The sequence below is a fragment of the Corythoichthys intestinalis genome, chromosome 4 (assembly GCF_030265065.1).
Source record: "Corythoichthys intestinalis isolate RoL2023-P3 chromosome 4, ASM3026506v1, whole genome shotgun sequence".
NCBI classification, from domain to species: domain Eukaryota; kingdom Metazoa; phylum Chordata; class Actinopteri; order Syngnathiformes; family Syngnathidae; genus Corythoichthys; species Corythoichthys intestinalis.
The window spans coordinates 7,885,090-7,902,000 of record NC_080398.1 but is presented as its reverse complement, the minus strand read 5'-3'; the positions used below and the strand labels follow the sequence as shown (position 1 = coordinate 7,902,000).

At 39.0% G+C, this 16,911-nt stretch overlaps 1 protein-coding gene across 2 annotated transcripts; it reads right to left on the bottom strand.

Annotated features, from left to right (window-relative positions):
- Window positions 1–3,983: 3,983 nt before the first annotated feature.
- LOC130915139 (uncharacterized) lies at window positions 3,984–15,575 on the bottom strand. 2 transcript variants are annotated; one of them, XM_057834936.1, is made up of 6 exons: window positions 15,482–15,575; window positions 8,483–8,839; window positions 6,998–7,264; window positions 5,487–5,580; window positions 5,377–5,416; window positions 3,984–5,314 (listed from the first exon to the last, which is right to left on the bottom strand). In XM_057834936.1, the coding sequence occupies exons 1-6, from the start codon at window positions 15,516–15,518 to the stop codon at window positions 5,189–5,191; spliced, it is 921 nt and encodes a 306-aa protein (XP_057690919.1). In that variant the 5' UTR covers window positions 15,519–15,575; the 3' UTR covers window positions 3,984–5,188. The 2 variants fall into 2 exon arrangements, with proteins under 2 accessions (XP_057690919.1, XP_057690920.1); XM_057834937.1 differs by having other exon boundaries at window positions 5,189–5,332.
- Between the last annotated feature and the right edge of the window lie 1,336 nt (window positions 15,576–16,911).

The window sequence follows — 16,911 nt, the reverse complement described above, 5'->3', positions numbered from 1 at the left end:
AGTGTGGGACCCACCTACCACCCTATTACTGTGGCTGCCAGGTTCCCGACTGGCAGCCATCACCCAGCACCGTGATGGGGGTGTGAGGGGAGGGTAGTGCAATGTATGCATTAAAATAGGAGAGCTTGGCTTGGGGCAGTGGGACCGCAGCATGGAGTTTCTGCCCAGCCGCCCGTCCCACCGCCCTTTGCCGGAGCTCTCCTGTGGAGTATGATGTGTGTGGTGCATTTAAAAAAGGTGCAGGGATGGCGGGGCCTGTGGTGAGCAGGCAGCCTTGAGGTACCCCCTCCCCCCCCCCCAACAGGTCCCAACCATCCCACAACCTAGGTGTGTGGTGCATTAAAAACAGGGGGGAGCCGGGCCGGGACTGTAAAGCCCCGTCCCAACTCTCCCCGGAGAAATGTATGAGCATGTAAGTGCCAGGGTGAAAAATATTTACAGTGCGTCTTGTGTGTCTGTTCTATCAGGTGGATAGTTCATGCGTCATTTCCTTGGCAAAATGCAGCAAAAGACATTTAATTTCTTCAAGTTGGCAGAAAAGAACGCAATTTTTCTTAATGTTTAAATAGTCTTATGATCATAATAAATGCATGTACACAACGAAATAACGCTGGATAGGTTTGTTAAATATATTTCTGTGTGGGGTATTGTGCTCTCATGGATGCACCTCTCTGACAAGGAGAGGAACAGCAGCATATACAAAAATAAACTAAAATACTTTTAAATAACATTCTTTAATGACTCGCATTAGAACAAACAAAAGAACAACCTGCCTTAAGGAGCATGGAAACAAAATAACATTTTAAAGAACACCACGAAGTCCTGCTTTGCACGAAGAGGTGCGGCCCTCGAAACAAATGATAATGTTTGACTAATATATCCATATCAAAATTCGAAAAGGAAATATCAGGATGCAGAGTTGCAGACTCGCGGAGAGCCCCAGAGCCTTTATGTGCGCAAACAATGCACTGGCTCTACTGCGGCTCATGTTTGGGATGACCATTTCTCGGTTTTATCCAATTTATTTATTTTATAACAAGTATTCCTTAGTTTAACATCCATACAGGGCCGGCCCAGCCTATACGCAGACTATGCAGCTGCTTAGGGCCCCTGACCACCAGGGGCCCCCAATCTGGCAATTGTTTGTGTTCTATTTTGTTTACTACAGTTTGCTTTATTTGACTTTTGTGAGTTTTCAGACTTGATTACAAGCTTAAAAAAAATAAAAGTTCTTCCCCAACTTCTTTCTGTCCTCTTTTAGAAAAAGGTTTGGCACTATCTACTGTAAGTACTGACAATTATTTGGGGTGAGAAGTTTGAAGTATGCAGTGCAACAAAATCTGATTAATATACAAAATATGGACGTATGGGTTGGATTGCATGTATGGGTTTCACAGTACACTGTGACGAAATGGTGGGCCAAAAATATGGACATTATTTTGCTTAGGGCCCCCAAATGACCTGGCCCTGCATTCGTATACAAATATACATTTATTTTTAAAAAAAGTTAGCGATAGAAGTCCGGCCCGACCCGACCCGAACATAAATGAGTGACATTTTGGGCCCGACCCGAGCTCAAGATCCAGGCTCTACTTGGTTGGCCACCCCACTGGCCACCCCGCTTGCCAGTATATCGTTAGATTGTTGTAGCATCAGTTATGCATTTCATCCCAAATGAATGCATTTTGTTTTGTTAAATGTAGGGCTGTCAAATTTATCGCGTAATTAATTTTAAAAAATTAATCACATGAAAATATTAATCGGAATTGAAGGGGAAAAGACATCGTCATCGCACACACCATATAATTGTTTGCATTAGTCTAAAACATATATAGTCTAACACATACATATGGTACAGGTTCTCGTAGGCACCGTCTAACTGTTTGCATTACTCTAACACACGTAATATAATTAATCAGGAAATAGTATCATTTTCATATTTACGGTAGGACTACACTACTCTTATCACAAGATTGACGCACCAACTCGTGCAATCAGCTCTCCCGGCAAAGTCCAAGGACAAAGCGCTTTGTCCTAAAACAAGTACAACCAGCCCAGACAGCAAAGTTGATAGTGGGCGTCCCAATCCGCACACGAACCTAAGCTGCCTAAAACCGGCCACCAAGGGGAAGACCCAAAAGCAACGCCCAGACCCACCTTCGGACACGCCTTCGACATGACCCGCGTCAGCAAAGACTTTAAATAGACTGGACACTGAGATAACACAGATTTTTTCTGCTCGGAAACATGTAGCCTTGTTTTGGATCCAGAATTGTCCCTCTGTCGTCTGTTTTTGCCTTGTTTTTACCATTGTCGACGAATAAATTGTCAACCTGTTTTCGGTGAGTGTTCTTCAAGCTTTTGAAACATGGAGTCAGTACAAAGGGTTAATGTCAGAGAGAACGCGCGAGATTCGGCCTTCCCGGCGGGCGCACGCGGGGCAGCGTCAGCCGAGCGGCACTTGTTTTGGTTGGTGCTGTCCCCGGGTGCGTCTGGGCCGGGGGGGCGAATTTCAACATCATGTATGGTCTACATGACATGGTAAATGCTGATTGGGATTGATAACAGAATCGTTAGATAATCTGTCAAATTATTCCATGGTATTGAAACACTCCCTACACTTGTCACTGCGACAGTGCAGTAAAGCTGCATGTGCTAAATCTGTTGGGCCTCTGGCAGGGACCCTAGGCAATTGCCTGGTTTGCCTAATGGGACGCGACGCCTCTGAATGTAGGCTGTCGGCTACAGTCAGGAAATATTGGCGCCACCTAGCCTAGCATCGCGTTTGCAACAGCGTCACAACACTCTTTCCTCCTTCACACTCCTGCTCTTCTCTCTCCGTGTCTCTGACTTTGCTCGTGTCACTCAACCAACGTAGTAACGCATCGTAACGCACATTGCCTCGTTGCCGAAATGGTGACAAAATCCGAACCGAGAAAAAAAACAAACAGATTTTGAATATACAGCGTACACATTTAAAAATCGGTGCTCACTTGTACAAATTACGCCAAAACCATACAACTTGACAGGTATGGCGCTTTTCCACCTTTCAAGGCCCTCAAAGCTCTTTAGACTCCATCGCCATCTACCTACTGCAGCACCAGGAGCAACGTGGGGTTCAGTATCTTGCTCAAAGATACTTGGATGAGTCCTTCAGGGCGGACACTCGAACCCACGACCTCTGGGTGCGTGGACACCTACTCTACCACCCCGAACGTTATTAATGAGCGTGACGCTGTTCTGTTTGGGTGTGCGTGAATTCCTATCAACGTGCAGCATCTCTTCCCATCGGTATCTAAGGTGCAGGCTCCGACGAAGGCCGAGTAGACCACGTCCTCGCGTCCGGCCTCAGAGCCACAATGACATCATATTTAGATAATTGGCAGAGTATGTGTTGTTGTACTTCTTAAAAGAAGAACAATAATATTAAAAAAAAAAAAAAAAAAAAAAAGCCGTTGACGGCGATGGACATCCAATCCGTTTTGATTTCCAGTCAAAATGGATGACGTTTAATCACTGTCACCGGCTGTCAGAGTAATTATTCTCTAATTCATTTTTAAAAATGTGTTAATTTTCATTACTTTATTGAAAAAAAAAATAAATAAATAAAAGTTAAAAAAAAAAAATTCAATATTATTATTCATTTGTAAACAATTCATTTATTCAAATTAATTGTTTGAATAGTAATTTGCATTTTAAATAGAAAAGCAAAATAATACAAAATATGTATTTTTTGAAAATTTGGAAGAAAAAAAAATTTCAATAAAGCAAAAAAGGTCAGTAAGTGACGAACTAAAAAGTAAACATTCTTTTTATTGATTATTTTAAATTTGTATGTTCAGACAGTTTTACCGCTAAAAATCTATTTTAAACGAAAAGGAACAGGAAAGGATATCAAGTTCAAATTAGAATCCTTACGTTGACATTTATAAAATTACCCAAAATAAGGACAGAAGGCACTCAGCTTTTGAGAACTTGCGCAAGGAGAATGGGAGGGAACTATACAATACAATACTAGACTACACTATATAATTTCCAAGAAGGTTCTAAACCTACCCCTCCCATACCCTTTCTTTTTATTCGAGGGTTGTCCCTAGCAACAGACGGGTGTCTTGCCCTGAAAGGGAAAGGGGAAGCAAGCTGGCGACACCCCTTGAAGTTGTTTGGCTATGTGTGTGCATGTAGGTGAAATTATATTCATGTGTGCCAATACATCTCATGAAGCAATAGCATTTGGCAAGTAATAAAATGCAACAGTATGATTTCTTAAATGTACCAGACACTTTAGTTGTCTGTGGCTTGTCCTTAAAGTTGACCTGTGGAACACAGGCCGGTTTGAACCGGTCATAATGACAATGCAGTTTTATCAAGAGCTAAACATGTCTATAGTAATCAATCATTAAAATATCTCTTTATTACAATCAATTATATCAATCAATCATCAACAACTTAAACGCTATTGTGAGCATTCATTGGTAAAAGTAAATATTTAATAAACCTTTAATAATTATCTGAAAAAAAGGACACTATTTTTGAGTGAAATGTATTTAGTTTCAACATTTTAAAATTTAAAAAAGCAAAAAAAAAAAGGTTAAACAGTAAATATTCATAATTTTTTCCCCACATATTTTTAAACATTGTAAACTTTTTTTTTTACATTTATTAATTTTAAATATTATTTTTTAAATGTATATTTGTAAAAAGTATTGGAAATAAAAGTAATGAAAGAAAATATAAAAGGACAGTAAATATACTTTTGAGAATTCATATTTTCAAAAATACTTTTAGCAAAATGTTTAAAATATATTTACTTTTCAAAATTTCACTTAATTTTTTTTAATCCAAACAAAAAATAAACGGTAAATATAGCCATTTTCTTCTGATTGCTGTAGTCTACGGAGGGCCAGGTGTGCAAAAATTAAATACACAATTCAATAAATAATTAAAAATGTCATTAAAATGCTTCAACATTTCAATATCTATTTCAGTTCATAATTATGCATTTCAATATTTATATTTTATACTTTTTGATTCCATTTTTATTTATTTCAATTTTTATTTCCTAAACATTTATTTATTTCAATTTTTATTTATGTCAACATTTCACTTTTTCATTTCATTCTTGCACTCTAGTTCCCGTTTGTAGGGAACAAGAGCACAAGCAATAAAAAGTGAAATAGATAAATGTTTAAACTGATAAGCGGCGTAATTGATTTCCCGCGCAACTTGGCCGACTTCCTGTCCATCCGGACCGCTTCGACTGGCGGCTTCGACTGGTCCACGGCAGCGCGTCGTCGTACTCGTTTTCACTTTCCTACAAGCATGCGTCAGTCTGCAGAGAGTCGTCTAGTGTACGTTACGGTGCGGCGGGCTCACCGGTCCCTCCTTTCCGGTGTCAAGAGTCCGCTGCCATCGTCTATTACCGGAACGTCAAACACATTCTTACGATGAGTGCGCCAACGCTAAGCGGCGGCCGGCCCACTCACAGTTCAACTAGGAACAAGACGATGACGACGGTGGCTGCGATGACCAAAACAGCGCTGCGCGCCGCCCAGTGGCCGACAGAGGCGCCGGATGAGTCTAAAAGCATAAACAACGAGTGTTGCACCGATACCGATAGCAGTATCGGTACCAATACCAGTGTCGGTACAGTTAAAGGCATTAAAATGATGTCATCGGTAACTTGTTGATGGTGATCAATATGTACCCTTAAAGAACTGGCTTCTGTTCGCCCTATGCAAGATGGCCGCTAGCTATGCATGCCACAGTAAAAAAAGAACTTGTCACTTGGCAGTTGTCGCCCTTCATGAGATGATGACAGACATCCAATCGTGTGGCGCCCAATCATCCTTTGCTGCGAATAGCTTACTGGACGCAACACATCACTTTTGCTCATTATGACGTTAGCAACTGTTGCTATGGGGGGGGGGTCAAGCTCGCGTTTGTCCCTCATGCTAGATGGATGTAAATAATCCACGAATGAGATGTTTACCGAGCTAAACGCAGCAATTCTGTCCCTGGTGCCAAATTCACTGGTAAAGATGTGGAAGAACATAAAAATGTTCAATTAAAGAGATGGCTTGAGTCTCGAGGACTCAAAAAAAAAAAAAGCCGATCTGAGTAGCTATTTTATCGACACTTGTGTGCATTGCCTTACACCACTGACAATGACATTTTCCTGTTTCAACAAGCTATCCTTTACCACCATATGCCCTGTTTTTCTTATATTTTATATCCTTTGACTGTATTATGTCTCTCTACGACCGTTCTGCGGTGATTTATATTGCTATTTCCAGTTCACGATGGTGACGTCACGCAGCCTTGTGGTCTAAAAATAGCATTCGTGCGGTACGCTATTGAAATGACCCATCCATTTGAACAGACGCTGCCAGCCCTCCCACTTCAAATGGATCGGTGGTCAACGCATTTAACTTGACGGTAGAAGCATGAAAAGGCTTTTGTTGCCCCTACCAACATGGCCTCGGGGCAGCCATGTTGGTAGGGGCAGCGTTCCCATCAATGTTAATGCATTAACATTAAAAACCAGTCCTAACTATCATATTTCTCAACCGATTAATTTACCAATGTCAAAACATCTGCCATTTACGGCATTGAATAAACCAGCTGCCAGACCTCCTACTTCAAATGGATTGAATGTTCACTAGTGATAAACTCATTGAAATTTGCAGCAGAAAGATGACTGGACGCAACACAATTGGACATGTATCATCAGTTCAGGAAGGGTGACACAAGCACATCTTTTTTTTTTTTTTTTTTTTTAAATCTTAACGGCAGCGTGTGTGGCTGGCGGCCATCTTGGGTAGGGCAACCGACAGTTGGAGACTAAATGTCGAAGAGTTCACATTAGGCATCGTAGGCACATTATTTTTAAGTCCTCGCTGGTACCGACGAGGTTATTTTAGTGCTGTATCGGTACCGATATGATACTAGTGTCGGTGCAACTTTATTGATGATTCGGCGATAAAATGTCATTTACCAATTAGACGGGGTTCCACGGTTAGGTTGAAGGGTGGCGACATTGTTTTGGGGTCCCTGCGGAGGGCGCACGTGTAGTTGCCCGTCTCGCACGCCGTCAGGTTGCTCAGCCGGAGGACGGGGCCGGTCTCCGGGAGCTCGCCTCCGTTCCGTCGCCACATCACATCCAGACCCAGGAAGGAGCAGCGCGACGTGCATTTCAGTGTTACCGCCTCGCCCTCGCGGGCCCATCCGGGGTCGACGCTCAGCACCCGCATCGGTTCGCCTTCTAGAACGGGACTCGCAATTGAAATGCCTTTTTTTGGGGTATGAAAAATGATCCCGGTGTGTATAAAACCATAAGGAAAACAAGAAAAAAGTCATTGGGAAGCATTGACGCCAACAGACGTTACAGTGTGTTGGACGTCTGTTGCCGTCAGTGGCACTGAAACACGATCGCCCAAAGCCCGTACTGATAGGTCACATTTTGTAAATGATAAAGCAGTAAAACTGATGAGAACCAGTTGCAAATTAATTTCAACGTCCACTCATTGCGTTTGATGGGAATGTTGCCCCTACCAACATGGCTGTGGCCGTGTCTTGAAATCTGTGCTCATTCAGAGGCTTCACTTCGACGTCAATCGACGGAACTCCACAGGTATGGAGCTGTGATACTCTGTGGTAATGACGTGTCTATGTGGCGGCCATGTTGGTAAAGGTATCTCTTCCATTAAACCCAATCAAATTCCAATGATTTGATGTGTAAATTCAATGAGAAAGACTTCTCACCAATCCATCAAAGCATTGCGTCTGGTCAGAATGTTGCCCCTACCAACATGGCTGCCACATTGGCCAGCCTTTATATAGGTCCTCATTCAGAGACTTCACTTTGACATCGATCGAAGGAACGCCAGTGGTAATTTGCTGTAGTATGACGTGCCTACATGGCAGCCATGTTGGTAAGGAGGGACAATGTTCCTATTAAATCCAATGAGTTCATGTGTAATGTCAATGAGAAAAACTTTTGAGCAGTCCATCCATGCATTGTGTTTGATGGGGATATTGCCCCTACCATCATGGCCGCCCGCATAGGCATACTTTTATACCAGGTCGCAGTGATTCAGAGGCCTCACTTCAACGTTGATCAACGGAACGCCACAGATACAAAGCCGTGGTAGCGATGTGCCTACCTGGCGGCCATGTTGGTAAGGGTAACATTCTCATCAAACCCAATGAGTTGTTTTAAAATGTCAATGAGAAAGACTTGTTACCATTCCATCCACGCGTTGCGCTTGATGGGAACATTGCCCCTACCAACATGGCTGCCACATTGACATGCTTTAATATTTATTTTGCATATTTACTTTGATGTCCATATTGTCCATATAATGGAATGGCACAGATATGAAGCCGTAATGTGCTTACCTGGCAGCTGTGTTGGTAAGGGCAATGTTCTCATCAAATCCAATGAGTTGATTTGTAACGTCAATGAGAAAGTCATTCTTACCGACAACGGTGACATTTACCCCGCTCCTTTGAGTGAAAGTCCAATGAATGGTTTCCATCCGGAATCGGAAGATTTCGTTGTCACCCTGCTGGATGTCACGGATCCGCAGCGTGCAGTTTCCCTTCAAGTCTCCCAGGTAGTCGTAGCGCGAGTTTATTTTAGTGATGTTGCTGTCATACACCACGTGGGTGACGAACGCGGACGGCGTGGTGCCCTGGCAGATTTGGTGCTTGATGCACCACAGCGTCCGCACCACCAGCGCATGGGGCTTGAAGGAGCACGGCAGCGTGACGGTGGAACCGCGGGCCGCGCACGTCGGCGGCGGGTAGTTAACCCTTTGCAGCTGGACGGCCGAACCTGGCCCGCGCGGAGAAGGGAAAAATACAAACACAGTCGGTCTTTTTTTTCAGATACCGATGTACACGCAGCGGTAACTCGAGATACGAAAACTTCGTTTCACGAAATGTTTTTCGCTTCATATTACCCAAAATGATTCATCATACAAAAGATGTACAATATGACTACATAAAATCGCTACGAGGACCTCATATCGCCGATATCGTGATACAGTGTTGGACAAAAGTATTGGCACCCCTGCATATCTATCAGATAATGCTCAATTTCTCCCAGAAAATGATTGCAATTACAAATGCTTTGGTAGTAATATCTTCATTTATTTTGCTTGCAGTGAAAAACACAAAAGAGAATGGGAAAAAAATCATTATCATTTTACACAAAACTCCAGAAATGGGCCGGAAAAAAGTATTGGCATCCTCAGCCTAATACTTGGTAGACAAAATAATTGCAAACAACCGCTTCCGGTATCCATCAATGAGTTTCTTCCAATGCTCTGCTGGAATTTTAGACCATTCTTCTTTGGCCAAGTGCTCCAGGTCTCTGAGATTTGAAGGCTGCCATTTTCAGATCTCTCCACAGGTGTTCTATGGGATTCAGGTCTGGACTCAGTGCTGGCCACTTCTCCAATGCTTTCTCTCAAACCATTTTCTAGTGCTTTTGGGTCATTGTCCGGCTGGAAGACTCATGACCTCTGAGGGAGACCCATCATTCTACATTATGCGGTAAAATTTGTTGGTAGTCTTCAGACTTCATAATGCCATGCACACAGTCAAGCAGTCCAGTGCCAGAGGCAGCAAAGCAACCCCAAAACATCAGGGAACCTCCGCCATGTTTGACTGTGGGCACCATGTTCTTTTCTTTCAAAGCCTCGTTTTTTTCCTCCTGGAAACTATGTTGATGCATTTACCCAAAATGCTCTACTTTTGTCTAATCAGATCATGCAGAAAACATTCTTCCAAAACGTTTTTGGCTTTCTCAGGTAAGTTTTGGCAAACTCCAGCCTGGGTTTTTTATGTCTGTGGGTCAGAAGTGGGGTCTTCCTGGGTATGCCACCATAGAGTCCCTTTTCATCCAGACGTCGACGGATAGTATGGGTTGACACTGTTGTACCCTTGGGCTGTGGGACAGCTTGAACTTGTTTGAATGTTAGTCGAGGTTCTTGATCCACCATCCGCACAATCTCTCCGTCTGAAATCTCTCGTCAATTTTTCTTTTCCGTCCACATCTAGGGAGGTTAGCCGTGGGCTCTACACTTATTGATGACACTGCGCACGGTAGACACAGGAACATTAAGGTCTTTGGAGATGGACTTGAGATTGCCCATGCTTCCTCACAATTTTGCTTCTCAAGTCCTTGTGAGAGAATTTTATTCATGCTTAAAACACAACCATTATAAACAGGGGTGCACATAAATGGTCCCCATGCGCGCATGCGTACTGGACGTAGACAAACGCGCTGGCCCTCAACGGCTTACATACGCTTTTGCGTACCGATGGCTGACCACTGTATTTGCGGCGGACACGAGAAAATCACTTCTCAAAATGTCGAAGAGGCAGCCCCCACTGAGTAATTACTTCCGTGTTCTCCCACCCCCGTCAAAAGACGGAAAGACGACAGAGACGTCACCGGAGCTACCGAAAAAAAGGACTTTTGCTGAAAAGTGGCTGCAGGAGGTACCACGGCTAGAAGTAAATGATGCTCGCACGGAAATGCGGTACAAAATGTGCCGGGAGAATTCCAATGTCGCTGATAAGAGCAGCGCATTTTATGTAAGGTCAAAGAATTTCAGTCATCCAAACTTTGAAAAGCACGAAAAAAACAGAGCATGTGGCAATTAAGCAAACCATCATGTCAGACAGGACCCCACTCGCACTATGTACAAGTGGCGGAATAAAGGTAATGAAAACAGCGCCATGCACTGACAAACGTGTTTTTGCTCGCATTTTACAAAGCTAAACATGCACGTTCAATGAGGTCTTATGAGGAGGACATCCATGTGGGAGCCGCATAATGCCCTTTATTTTGAATTGGTGCTTTTATGTTTATTTCTTTACATTTCACTTCAAAGTAATGGCAATTTTGTTGTGCCAGTTGATGTTAATCAAGCATTCATTGTTAATATAATTAATTAAAGGTAATTGGCTCTAAGTAAAGCTTGTCATAATTTTATCGCATCAGGCGGGTCGGCTATCAAGCTCAATGAGGACCAAGTCACATCTCCAGGTCCTCCTCTGAGAACCTGGGCAAAAAAATATGTGCACCCCTGATTATACATCATATTTTGTATGCTTTTTGTTATGCTTGCATGAGAACATTGTAGCATTAATCTGTTGAGTGTGCCTCCTCATGGCCTTGATGATCATAGACGGTATCACCATATGCCCAAATATGGACTGTTATGTTCCGTTGTTTTTCAACATGCCCTGAATGAATACAAGGGAGGACTGGTTTCTTATCTTTGTTCCAGCCGGGATCGGTGCTCAAGGTCTCAAAGATGTTTTTGTATGGAAAAATACCCAGGTTTGTGAGATGATGAGTTTTGTTTCTTAATAAGTTTCAGTTTTGTTTCTATGATGTCAACCCATAAATAGAGGCATGCCCTGCATTTCTCTTTTGTCCACATGCGGAGAGGCGCTTTGTGCATGGCTCCGCGTCTGTATCCGAGAGGTCTTGTACATAAAGCCTTCGAAGAAAATCAATCCATGGTTGGGGTCGTATTTATTTCTCTAATCGAGCTTTCGAGGTAACACTTGTCTTGGAGTTCAAAGTTGGATTTCCCTGACAGTCCTCAAATAGTTCTTTGGCCTTCTTTTTCTCCATGCTCTATGTGCTACTCCGGCCCATTTTTGGAGTTTTGTGTAAGATAATAATGATTTCATTTTTTTTCATTGTCTTTTGTGTTTTTTCACTGCAAGGAAAATAAATGAAGATATTAGTACTACCAAAGCGTTGGTAATTGCAATCATCTTCTGAGAGAAATTGAGCATTATCTGACAGAACTGCAGGGAAGCCAATACTTTTGGCCAGCACTGTACGTTGGGCAGATAGTAAACGTACAAGCCTGCAGCCCTCATGCACTTACCCCGAATTCACACCGCCTGCGGCTGCGACACAGTTGCGTAACGACTACGAAAACTTGTCAGGTCAATTTCTACAGGATGCGTTTGCGCTACCAATGTCTGCGGCAATCAGACAGAGGGAATCATGGGGGCTCTCACGAGAATTCACCAATTTGGGCGCAACATGTACCGTATTGGCCTGAGTATAAGATGGTGTTTTTTGCATTGAAAAAAGATTGAAAAAGAAGTGGTCGTTTTATATTCCGGTCAAGACATTATGCCCATTCACGATGCTAGATGACGCCAGATATCATTGAAGCGATGTTCTGTCATGACAGATCTCGGCTACTCTCAAGTTTAACCAGTTTGCATTATTTTATTGCAATGTTTTTCCTTATTCAGACTTGTTTCAAGACTACAGTTACAGTTAGGCTTCACTTTGATGGTTAATGCAGTTATTGCAATTTTGTTGTTTTATCACAATAGATTGGTTTATTTACATTTCAAAAACCAGAAGCCATTCATTTACGAATGTGATTGCACTTTAGTTTACATATTTAAATGATCAGATATTAAGATTTGAATGAGGCAAAATAACATGCTGTTTCTCTCAAATATATTGTTAGAATCATTTGTTTCAGATGTACTGTAATTATTTTCTGTATAAAAATGGATTTGGTGTTTAATTAGTCTTTCTTTAAACTTGAGTCTTGAAAAAGAGGTGGTCGTCTTATAATCAGGGCCGTCTTATACTCGGGCCAATACGGCAGACATTTGAGAATAAACAATGGGTAGTAAGTGCACCATTTGTTTTTCGTGTTTTTTCACGACACTAACAATAAAATATCAATTATCAAACTGAGTTTGTCATTTTTCTGCATGGACTTAACAAGCTCATGAAAAAAGTATATAAATATTTTATCCGTTCATGATAAAAAAAAAAAAAAAGGGAAAATAAAATTGCTTTTCATAACATTTCACCTTGATATAATAACCGTGATCCTCGTTGACAAAAGTGCTTTATTTTGAAAGGAAAACCAACTAGTTTTATCTATGTATCAAATAAGAAAAGTGAGGAGGGAAAGCTGACATAGTATGTTTCTTTTTTTTTTCATAAAAAAATACATGTTCTCGAGGCATATCTGTCGTGATATAAAAAAATCCAATATCGTGATAGAGGATTCCCCCCCCCCCCCGTACGTGCTGTAATGTATAACTACGTTTGCAATAAATGTAAAGAAATGAAATATACACACACCTATTAGGGCTCATGTAAATGAAACAAAAGAAAAATATAACCTGCAAACACCCAGGTGAAATAGCGAGCAAACAATGGCTCAAGTTGGAGCTCTGTGTTTGCTAGGAGCACCAGTTGCTCAAGCTACTTTTGAAAAGTGAAGCGTTACAGTTACTACTCTGGAAAAGTACGTCAGGAACTTAGTAGTTATTCAATGATGAAAGAAACCACTTTAAGTTACTTGAAACGAAACAACTGAAAAAAAAAAACAAACGCATTGTTATGGCTGTCGTACAGTCAGGGAAAAAACACCTCCCTCCTAACACTACCAAATGGAAACATAAATGAAATGTGAAATGAAAATTTTCAATGAATTGTACAAAAAAGATTCAAGAACGGAAATAGATGTACCAAAATGAAGAAATGATTTTCAAAAAATGTATTTTTAAAATGTTGTTTTTTTAGTATTTACGTTAAATAAAAATTATAATGGAAAAAAAACTGTATAAAAAGAAATAATTACATTTTCAATCAATTGTATAAAAAATAATAAGTGGAAAAAATGTAGCAAAATGAGGAAATGATTTTCAAAAAATGTATTTTTGAAATGTTATTTTTTTAGAATTAATATTAAATAAAACTTAAAATGACAAAAAAAGCAATCCCAATCGAAATAACATTTCCAAAAAAAATAAATAACAACTGAAATAAATGTTAAAATATTAAGAAACGTTTTTAAAAATGTTTCTTAATGTTATTTGTAAAAATATTTATTTACATAAAATAAAGTTACAAAAAATAAAAATGAAATAACTATACCAATACAAACTGAAATAAATAATATTTCCAATAAATTGTGTAAAAAAATAAATAACAACTGAAATAAATGTTAAAATATTAAGAAACATTTTTAAAAATGTTTCTTAATGTTATTTGTAAAAATATTTATTTACATAAAGTTACAAAAAATAAAAATGAAATAACTATACCGATACAAACTGAAATAAATAACATTTCCAATAAATTGTGTAAAAAAATAAATAACAACTGAAATAAATGTTCAAATATTAAGAAACATTTAAAAAAATGTTTCTTAATGTTATTTAAAAAAATATTTATTTACATAAAATAAAGTTACAAAAAATAAAAATGAAATAACTATACCAATACAAACTGAAATAAAAAACATTTGCAATAAATTGTATAAAAAAATAAATAACAACTGAAATAAATGTTAAAGTATTAAGAAACATTTTTAAAAATGTTTCTTAATGTTATTTAAAATAATATTTATTTACATAAAATAAAGTTACGAAAAATAAAAATGAAATAACTATACCAATACAAACTGAAATAAATAACATTTCCAATAAATTGTATAAAAAAATAAATAACAACTGAAATAAATGTTCAAATATTAAGTAACATTTTAAAAAATGTTTCTTAATGTTATTTAAAAATATATTTATTTACATAAAATAAAGTTACGAAAAATAAAAATGAAATAACTATACCAATACAAACTGAAATAAATAACATTTTCAATGAATAGTTAAAAAAAAAAACTGGAATAAATGTAGCAAAATGAGGAAATAATTTTTAAAATACATGAGAAGAAAGTTGAGGAATGTTATTATGTGGGCCTTTGCAACGCAAAGCCCCATATGAGAAAATGGATTTTTGAAATGTTATTTTTTTTAGAATTAATATTAAATAAAAGTTAAAATGACATTAAAATCCTAATTGAAATAACATTTTCAATATTAAAAAAAATATTTATATTAAAATAAAGTTAAAACAAAAAATAAAAATGAAATAACTATAACAATACAAATGGAAATAAATGACATTTTCAATGAAGTGTATATTAATAAAAATTATGAAATAAATGTACCAACATGTGGAAATAATTTTAAAAATAAATAAGGGTAAAGTTGAGGAAATTTATTATGTAGGCCTTTGCAATGCAAAGCCCCATATAAGAAAATATATTTTAGAAATGTTATTTTTTTAGAATTAATATTAAATCAAAGTGAAAATGGAAAAAAAAAATACAAACTGACATAACATTTTCATTAAATTGTATAAATAATAAATAACAATTGAAATAAATGTAAGAATATTAAGAAACATTTTAAAAATGTTTTTAATGTTTTTTTTTTTGTTAAAATGAAAAAAATGAAATAACTACCAATACAAATTGAAATAAACAACATTTTCAATGAATTGGAAAACAAAATCATGAGAACTAAAAGAAAAATAGCAAAATGAAGAAATAAACATTGAAGGAAATAAATTCCCCAAAATAATAACCAACAGCCACGCACGCAGAGGTGGACGACTCACCTGTCAGAAGCAAAAAAAACAAAAGGCGGACAGACATGCCGCCACGCCACGACACGCCACGACACGCCACGCCGACCAAAAGACCAAAGTTGAATGAAAACGACGGCCGAGTGAGGAAGGTTAAAGAGAAGTTGGGAAAACGTTGTTCTTCCTCTTTTCGTCTACTGGTGAGAAACAGGAAGAAGGTGAAATTAAAAGAAAGTGAAGCAAGAAAAGCTCAGTGTCACTCTTGACTTGACTTCCTTACTTCCTGTAGGTTTTTCCGTACATTTTGGGTCACTTGCGTGTTAACTCGTTGGCTGCCCTTGACGTCAAAGGTAGCCAATGAGTTCATTTCGGGTCACTTCCGTGTTCATTTTAGGGTACTTTCAAGTAAATTCCTCTTGATTTTGGGTCACTATGGTAGACTATTTTTAGGGAGTTGGCAACCCTTGCAGCTAACATTACGGTTTATGTTGACTGACGCTGGGCTGCTACTGAGGTGTGTTAACACCCCAGTAATGGCAGCCACCACTAGAGAGTGACATCTCTACTCAGATTACGCTATACATGTCCTGTATATTTTGGATCATTTTCTGGTGATTTTAGGGCATTCTCAGGTCATTTCCTATTAATTTTGAGGCATTCAAGTATCAGTTTCTGTATTCCTATTGATTTTAAGGCAATGTTGGGTCACTTCCTGTCTAGTAGTCACTTCCTTTTGGTTTTAAGTCATTTTCTGTAGATTTTGGGGCATTGTTGAGTCACTTCCTTTATACTTTGGATCCCTTCTTGTTGATTTTAGGGCGTTTCAGTGTTATTTCCTCTTTATTGGTCACATTGTGATGATTTTAGGTCACTTTACGCTGTACATTTTCAACATTTCCAATTGATTATAGGTTATTTCCGGGTCACTTCCTGTTTGTTTTTGGTGACTTGTCCATTTTGGGTCTTTACAAAGTCACTTCCTATACATTTTGGAGCATTCTGAGGTCACTACCTGTTTATTTAGGGTCCTGTCTTAATAATTTTAGGGTATTCCCAGGTTTTTTTCCTTTTTACTGGTCACTTCCTGTTGGTTTTGGGGCATTTCAGTACACTTCCTGTTGATTTCTGTCTCTTTCTATACATTTTGGGGCATTCTCTGTTAATTATAGGGCATTTCTGGGCCACTGCCTTTTTATGAGCCACTTCCTGTTGATTGTTGGTCAGTTTCTGAACATTTTGTGTCATTCCCTATTGATTGTAGGGCATTTCCAAGTCACTTCTGAAGGAGTATATTTTTTTGTATTTACTGTTTGACTGTTTGTATTACTCTAACGTACCCAATATAAAATAAACAGCATTTATATCATAGTATAAGGAAAACAAGCAGAATATATTTGACATAGGGCATAAGAGATACATGATGCCTTCTGACCACGGAAGCCCAACGCATGCGTCACGCAGCT